Below are 9,286 nucleotides of genomic sequence, written 5' to 3'. Positions count from 1 at the left end.
ATATATATCTTATTTAACCCGTTCAATTCAAAGTTTTGTGGACATACATAAAATAGAACAATTAATTCATGTATTTTCGTGCCTAATTTTTTAAATTACTGTATATCTAACATTTGTTGGGCTCTTGTTTATACGCCAATAAATTATTTCTACAAATTTTAAATAAATTTAATTTATATTTAGGATCATTTTAAACATTAATAAATACAAATATTTGATTAAATTTCACGTTTATTGAAATTAAACTAAGTGCTTTTACCGGTGACATTTTGAATCCATTCAACGTAGTTTTCTACTTTAGTATAAATGCCGTATTTTCTAGGGGTAGAACAACCTTCTCCCCAGCTAATAATACCAACCAAGTACCATTTGCCTTCGTGGTGCACCGTTAAAGGACCACCACTATCTCCGTAGCAAGTATCGGGCTTATAACTCTCCGCATATCCTGCACAAAACATATTCTCTGTAATAACATAAGACGAACTTTGAATACAAAGTTTATTCGAGATGATGGGCAACGAAGCTTCCTGTAACGTCACTGCCATAACGGAACCTTTCAAGCTAACTCTGCCCCATCCGGTCACGACGCCCATAGTGTAAGGTGGCAACCTGTCCATAAAATTTTTAGCGGGCAGACAAATAGGCAAAATATTATGCTTGAAACGAACCGGAGTCTCTAATTTTAATAAGGCGATATCGTTTTCATTGCTGACTTGATTTCCTTGATCGTCCGTAATACGTTTTTGATAGAGGGGATGAACTACCACTTCTACTACAGGTGTGACAATTTCTTCCTTTTCTACCTGTCCTCTTTGACGTTTGCCTAATTTAACAAAGTACCTTTTAACCCTCTCGTCGGAAAAACAATGAGCTGCAGTTACTGCCCATTTATCCGAAATAAGAGAGCATCCGCATACCACCGCAATTTTTTGGGTCGATAGCATACACATCCAAGGATGGGTATTGTTTTCGGCACGTGCACCGTCTATAATTCTCTTTACTCTGTGTTTTCCGTAAGTTCTTCCACACGTAAACGTTTCCGGTATGTTCTGAGAGATTAATTTTACTTCGATGATTCTACTGACGTTGCAAATAGGAGATGAACGAGCGACACACATGTAAGCACCAGCATCGGAACGTTTTAGATTTTCCACGTATAAAGTCCCCTCTGGTAAATGCTGATAATTATCCTTATACCGCAGTAATTTATCTCCTTTGAACCACTCGACGATCGTCGATTGATCATCGATTCCGCAGCGTAAAAAGATCGAATTTCCTTCGCTTCCGTACACGACTTTGGCAGAATCTTTGAATTTTAGATTGCACTTTCCGTGATACTTTGATAATTCCGAATGTTCTGCATTATCTACGAGTAATCTTAGAGCCTTGCCAATTTTTACTGACGTTGATGTTTGAACTAAACATAAATAGATGCCCTGATTTTGAGGAGAACCCGAATGAACTAAAATGGATAAATTGGCTAAAATGGTTATTCCCGGTGTGTTAATTTCATTAATTAAGGCGCCGTCTTTTAACCAAGTTCGTGAAATGTTCTTTCTTTGACCAGCGTCACAATCTATCACCATTGCACTCCTTGCTGGAAGATGAAGATTTTCTAAAACTAATTCTGGAGAACTGCACAGAGATGCTGTAAAATAATGCATTATTCTGATTAAAAGTCTGGATTCTAATATAAAGTTCTAAAATAAATTTTAAAATAAAAATATTTAATTGATAAACAAAAAAACAAATGTAAAAAACATTTAATAATCTGTTAGAAAAAATGAAAATATTATTTGATAAAAATACAAAATACTTTGTACAGGTTTATTAAATATATATTAATGGTAGTAAAATGATACATAAATAAGTCACTCTTCATAATTATAGATAATTAGGACAGCAGATAAGATTTATTTCTGTTCTTAAAGCAATTCTTATAACAGTAAAGAGAGGCTAATTATAAACATTACTTGTCCTAAAATCCGCGTAATTATCATAATCAATCGGGTAATTATAGCTTACCTGGTAAATGACATTTCGGAGGTGGCGACGACCACTGGCCATCAGTTTGACACTGCGACACATTAGTTCCCTTTAGGACATAACCCACATTACACGTATAAATAGCAGTCAATCCACCTTGGATTCGAAACCAAACTCTTCCATTAGAAGGAGCTTGAGGACGTTGACAGCATTCACAAATATCTAAAGTTACAGATTAATTCTTAAAAAATAAATATTATATAATAAACTTTGCCTAGATCAACATAAAATTAATTAAACTTCACTTTTAATTTAAAGTTGTCGCCCTTGTTAAAATACATTGAGTTGACAATAATTACCATATTAAACCTGTTTGCATTTATAGTTCGTGGTTTATTTTTCATTTAGCCTATGTTAAATCAATAAACAAATTTCTTTATCACTAAAATATCCCAGTTTTATATATATATATATAGCCAATAACGCCTAGTTACAGCTCCCATAAAAAGTGGAAATTATTCTTAAGAATTAAATAACGACGATAATTATAAGTAATAATATCGTAATTTCATTTATTAAATAACCAAAATTTTATTTATTTATCAATTTAAAAAATAACGAAAGGTAAATCTATATTAAGCACAATCTTTGTAAAAATTTTATAGAAATGCTAATGTACAATTCGCCTTGACCTACATAAAGTAGGCCTATGACTTATAAATGGTTGTTCTTTTCTTAAATGCGATGAATTTAAGTAATCCATTCTAGTTTGCGGCACACATATTTCATTTTAAAACCAAAAAGAAAATGGCTTCTGTTACCGAAAGGGCCTATCATTCACTTCTAAATATAGATTCTTCTTAAATAATTCACCGGCGTTATTTGTCATTAGCTGCATTTTTTCATTTTTGTGGATTAGCTTCCTCGTGCTGGAAGGATCTATTCCTGTTTTTGTCAATGGAAAACTGGACAGATGACCTAAATAGTTCCCTTTATTACCGTTACAGCTACTCATCTCTCCATTTTTAATACCGTTTCCGAAAAATCAACGAACGGCCTGTAATTTCCGAGCAACAGAATTAAAAAAACAAATCCGTTCGAGGGAGGTTACGTTCTTGGCTTTCTACACCCAAATTTGCACCGTCCAGCCAATAAATGCAAGCAAAGCTAGCTTGAAAAAATAATAAGGATCGAATTAATTATTTTTTGCCTTTACGAAAATTACACTAGGACTTACTCTGCATAGAAATCGAGATGACAATGGAATATACAAGATGCAGAATAATCTTCTGCTGTCGATTCATATTCTTACGGCCACTTCCTCTCGGCAGGTTGCCGTGACACTAGATTAACTAGATTTTTTAATAGGATTGCATTAATTTAATGGAACGATAAAAATAGAAGAATTCATCGAATATAAAAAATTATTTTATTGATCTCAGTAATAATAATATTATTATTTTATCTATTACATAATTTTTCAAATTATTGATGATCATTTGTGTTAAATCCGATTGGTTAAAAGTTTCATCGGTTCACGCATGCGTTATTTTTATTGTGTACTGTACAAGTTTTACAGGTTTCGTGTCGAGAAAGTTCGCAACTTTTACAAATGGAAAATTTCGAAAATAAATTCCGATTATTATTTATAGATAATGTCATTAAATGTTAATTTTATGAAAGTTTAACGGTGAAATTGTATTTTTAAATGATATTTTTTTTATTATTAAAAACAATATTATCTACACAGTATTTATCTCTTTTTTCCCCTCCTTTCTTCTATTATTTTTTTACGATAATTAATATTAATTATTATAATTTTTATTGCAATTATTAATTTTCCTTAATCGATGTAACTTTATGATTTTTTTTTTTTAAATTTTATTTTGCATTTTTAGTTCTTGGAATAATATTGATGTGTATACGAAAAAGCTTCGGTAGATTATTTTAAAAATTTATTATACTTTAGATCAATAAAGAAAATTGGCGTGTAGATATGTCAAATTATATTTATAGTGCTTTTATGAGGAATTAAATAAATATTTAGGAAAAAAATTTTTAAAAATCGTTTTTATTATGATTAAAATGTATTAAAATTTTTTAAATATTTATTATTGGTTATTTTATATTTATTAAATTTATTATATTTTATATCAATTGGCCGGTTGTTAAGTTAAATTATACTTATAGTAGACTACTTTTATCGGGAATTAAGTAAATATTTATTTTAAAAAATAAATACACTGGTTTGGTTTTTATTATGATTAAAATGTATTAAAAGTTTTTACAATTTTTATGTTTCAAATATATATTTAATTAAGTTTATCATGTACTGTACTGTACATAATGGCGAATTTATCAGGAAACCTTTACAATGTTTTCGAGTTTTAGAATCAGCAGAAAATAATAATAATAATCTGTGAATCTTTACTATTTTGTAATTATTAATATTGATATTTTATTTTATCGCACGATTTAAACTTATAGATTCTGCAAAATATCCTCAAGCTATTAAATATATCTCATGTTTTATGCAATAAAATGATTTTTGCTATTAATAATTTAATATTTTTGGTTTTGGTTTATTAAAACCTAAAAGATATACCCCATCATTCTTTGCGTTTTATTTAATGGTGGATTAACGAAACAAGTTAATTCTATAATTTAAAAACATCATAATTTTAATCACTGTGCACTTCAATAAAAGCATTTTGTAAATTTTAATGTTCAATTTCTTTGTAGAAAATGGAGATTTGCATAGCAAAATTAACAAACTTAACCGGAAACGAACTGCTTAACTTTTCTGGCAAAAACATTTAAAATTGCGTGTCGATTACGAGATTTTATTTAAGAAAACTTTTTAGGGCAGTCCCAGAACTCTTAATTTAATTAAAGTAATTCAAAATAGGCACGACATCGGATTCGTTGGTTCTTTTCTTAATCAAACAAATAATCCCGTAGAAAATAATTTAGGAATGGAAACATCGAGTCGTAAATTCTCGAAATATCAACGCATTAAGGATTATAATAATTCGGCCACAGATATGTCCATGTAAACGTACTCAATGGGATAAGCTAATATAGATTAGAAATCCGAATTATCCATAAGAAAATCACATGGATCCACGTTACGCTTCAACTTTTACAGCGAAGAATAATTTTTTACCATGCAGTTTATCATTAATACGAGTCAAAATGGTTTGGTTTTTCGATACATGTGCGATCTGCTGAGGGGATGCCTCCTGGGAGATCTTTTATGGGAAACTGGCCCATATTTAGATGTTACCAAAATGAAGAAAACTCGGGAAACTCCACGTGGCCAATCCTTTGTTCAAAAGCGAATCTGCGACCAACACTCGGCCACCGAGATTCAAAATGAAATATACTGGTAATTCAACAATGTATTTTGTATCTCAACAAAATATGAATTGTTTAATACAAACGAAGATATAATGAAATAAACTTTTTGTACCTATTTCTTGTTGTACCCGTGATAGTCTCGTGTCAACGAATTGCGTGTAGTGTCTATCATCGAACGAAGATTCATTTTTGTTTTTCTTTTTTAATCTTCTCCGCCTTACAGGCACTAAGAGGGCATTTTTCTTATACCCATTGTTGGTCAAGTCCACAATGAGGGAGACTGTGGTGAGAAAGGGGTCTGATGTATTCAGGACAGATTTAATATGAAAAATTCCTGGGATTCTCCACCCAGATTCGATCCGGGTTAAGAGAGGCAGACTGGCGCCATCACGTGCTGTAAAAGCAAATATTGTATTTAGATTACGTCATGATTTGTTCTCTTAGTGTACAACTGATAAGTTTCAGTTTATAAGCATACTTATTTAAAATAAAACATTTTGAATGTAGTCATACATTTGAATACGATTAAAACAACACAGTAATTTAATTATTACACTATTTAGTAATAAAATTTTAAGAACACATTGTGTCATTGTGTGAAAGTCTTCGAAGACCTTTACATTGTTATGTTTAAAATAGGAAATGTAAAATGATTACAACGTTATTTTACAGTTAAATGTCTGAGATTGTATACCTATTAACAATAGAAATGAATAAAAACAATATTATTTTTAATAGGTAAAACAATTTTCAAAAAAAAAAATATTAATTTTGTGTTAGCGGGTTCGTAGAATTACTTTCTGCTTTTTATTTCTTTTATTTATTTCTACGTTTAACGATTACTATAACAAATATAATGAAATTTGATATAATTTTTAATAAATTTTATTTATTTATTTTTATTTCTCACTATTTTAACAGCTTTAAATTTATGACACCCCCTGACATATACGCGTGATAAAAACATTTAAACATCTTTATGGTAATTGTTACATTAAATCACGGTGAACATTTAAAATAATTGATTATGATTGAAATAAAAATTAATTTATAATTTAATTTATCTACGTTTATTTCAATCATAGTTTTAATATATTTTAATTATAATTATCCTTACTATAATTGTAATTGTAAAGTATAATTGAAGATAATTGTAACATTAATTTTTATTTATCCATTTACTATAAAAACATTATCATCTTTAATAGATCCAAGTTATTAATAAGATATTAAAATCAAGTAATAAATCTCTCTAAAAATTAAGAGATACGATCTAATTACAGTAAAACCTGTTTAAACCGGAACCCGAGTAAAACGAAAACCTGCTTAAACGGAAAAATCTTCGGAATGAAGCGATTTTGTATGTTAAAAATAAAAACAAATCTGTGCAAACGGAAACTTGCCAAACCGGTGCGGTGCTATTCCGGTTTACACAGGTTTTTAATGTATATTGAATATTTCCGATTAATTAATAGAAATAAATATAAATGTGAATATAATAAATTATATTTTTCAACTTTACTCAATAAATTAAAGTTAGTATTTTTAGTTTCAGAAATAACAATTTTTCGTTTGTTTGAACAGGAAACGAGCTAATGTTGTTAAATTTAAATCATTTTTAAATTTATAATCGGAAAGTTCAATTAAAATTATCTTCTCTCCTTAATTTTATGCTTAAGAACGTATCTGATACGATAAAATGTTTAATTAATTATATGAATTTCTTTTAAAAATGAAATTTGGTACTGCAGTCGTATAATGTTTCTCTGATCAAAAATGTCAGTTCGATAGGGTCTCACTTCGTTGATTTCACCAACCAGTACCAAAATTATTCTTCCGTGGTCGTTGTCATGGAAACCATTTTTGGTGCTGATGTGCCACCATCATTTCAAAGCAACAAACAGACAAATCCACTGTTTAACTTTTTCAGCTACTTTCACTCGTGAGTATTTATTTATTATTATTATTTTTTCAAATATGTAAATTAGTTTAATTTCGATTTTGTTTTATAATTTTATAGAAAGTTTCTCGAAACTTTGATGAAAATTTTAAAAAATAATCATTTTATTTTTATGTTAAAGGTAAAAAACACGCTTAAAACTTAAGTTTAGTACTTATTTAAAAGCCTTCCGAAATGTTCTAAAACTTAGTTTTAGTTTAATAAAATAAGAAATTAATAAATTTTTTGGCTAACAAAAGAATTATGAATTTAAATTATATTTAAATTACAATTTATTTAAAAATTCGATAATTTTTTCGTTGTAAACAAAGAACGAAATTTCGTATTAATTTTATTTCTCCTTGACGAATATAAAAATTCATATTTAATTATAATTAGTTAATTTCGAATTATAATAAAGTCTTATATCAAGTCAAAAATTCATATAATAAATGAAAGTTTATTTGTATTTTATATTGTACAGAATCGAACAATTCAGAATTAAACATTGCAAATAGTCTTCCTTCTTATTTTGATAATATAAAATAATTCCATTCTCATTAATTAAATCTAAAATTATAACTTTAATAAAATAATAAAACTCTTTAATTAGTGTTTAAAAATTCGAATTTTAGAGTAAAAAGTGCTTATACATTTGTCATTGAACTTATATCACGAAATCAATACCCCAATCCACTTTAACTACTAGATATTCATGTAAAAGTTAAAATATATGTATATATAATTTATTTTTATTTTTTAAATAATTTATTTTACATATTTTTACTCGATAAACTTATTAAATTTATCGAATATATATAAAGGAATTAGCAATAAAGATACAATTCAAAATACTCCAAAAGACATCACAGCCTCAGGCCTCTGTACTTAAGAGGTGGGTTTATTTAAATTTTAATTAAATTTAAAATATAACCAAGTAAATTTTATAACTGAAACCAAATTTATGAGATTGTTTAAGCTTTAATTTACTTCAAATCGTGCTTTCAAAGGAGACGGAATGTATACGTCATCGAAATTGTTCATCTGGTATTTATTTATTATTGGCACATTTCTACTTAACGCATGGAAATTAGAAGGAAAAACAGTTGCTCAAGTGAATATTACAGAAAGCGAAAAGGTAAGGAAAAAATAAATATAAAGAAATTAACTATTGTTTTGGTTTATTCACTAAAGCTTCATTTAATTTACGAACTTAATACATTAAATCCAAGATTGTTATTTTATAATTAAGTTTTCAAACTGCAGACCAGTAAATTCCCACTGAAGTCCGTCTGTCCGTCCGTTTTCGTTAATTTCCAGAATGGAGTTAGAAAGATGAAAATCGAGACCAGATATGAAAAGCTAGGAGGTTCCGATTAATCATATACGAACTTCCGGTCTGAAGTCAAGCGGTCTTTTACATTAAAATATGATAAAAAAAAATTGCAACCGGCGTTGTGACGAAGTCACAACAATATATATTCGATTTCTGTATTTAACTTTTATTAATGGATAAAAAAAAAAACATTTTAAATTTAATAGAAGAATATTTAAATAAATTTAATCTATTTTAGAAAAAAATGTTAATTTATCGTGTGAAAACATTCTACCATTTTGACTTCACTATTATTTGTATGAACTGTTTTATTATTGGAGGGACGAAAACTGGTTTTTATTATTACTACCGGTTTACACTTTTGTTTCTAAATGAGAATTTATCAAAACTAATACAAAACAGTACAAAAACTTTTTATTATTTTGCAATTATTTTTAACTTTATTTAATTTTCACTGTCCGCTTTAATTTCCAATTTTTAAAATATCTAATCGCATTTCTTTATGTTATTGACAATAGACGTCTGTTAATAAAATTAATTAGTTTTTATTTTTAGCTGTATTAAATAAGATAATATTTTAAAAAATATATAAAGTTGACTTCGAACATTGAAAATCCATTTAAACAATTTAGAGTATTCCCAATTAATCTTGCTGCAATCAGGAG

The 9,286-nt window shown here is 28.1% G+C and overlaps 1 protein-coding gene and 1 long non-coding RNA gene across 2 annotated transcripts; one reads left to right on the top strand and one right to left on the bottom strand.

The window, feature by feature from the left end:
• Positions 1-245: 245 nt before the first annotated feature.
• On the bottom strand, positions 246-3,291 carry LOC111620485 (transmembrane protease serine 9-like). The gene is made up of 3 exons (XM_023362403.1): positions 3,224-3,291; positions 2,026-2,208; positions 246-1,648 (listed from the first exon to the last, which is right to left on the bottom strand). The coding sequence occupies exons 1-3, from the start codon at positions 3,288-3,290 to the stop codon at positions 246-248; spliced, it is 1,653 nt and encodes a 550-aa protein (XP_023218171.1). The 5' UTR covers position 3,291.
• Positions 3,292-7,232: 3,941 nt separating this feature from the next.
• LOC111620483 lies at positions 7,233-8,396 on the top strand. The gene is made up of 3 exons (XR_002755920.1): positions 7,233-7,288; positions 8,110-8,180; positions 8,296-8,396. It is a non-coding gene; the product is annotated as an uncharacterized LOC111620483 (long non-coding RNA).
• The last annotated feature ends 890 nt before the right edge of the window (positions 8,397-9,286 follow it).

This window comes from Centruroides sculpturatus, unplaced genomic scaffold (genome assembly GCF_000671375.1).
Source record: "Centruroides sculpturatus isolate CEXI.00-Female unplaced genomic scaffold, Cexi_2.0 scaffold28, whole genome shotgun sequence".
Lineage (NCBI taxonomy): Eukaryota > Metazoa > Arthropoda > Arachnida > Scorpiones > Buthidae > Centruroides > Centruroides sculpturatus.
Note: the sequence above shows the minus strand (reverse complement) of the source record. Positions and strands in the feature narration are given on the sequence as shown.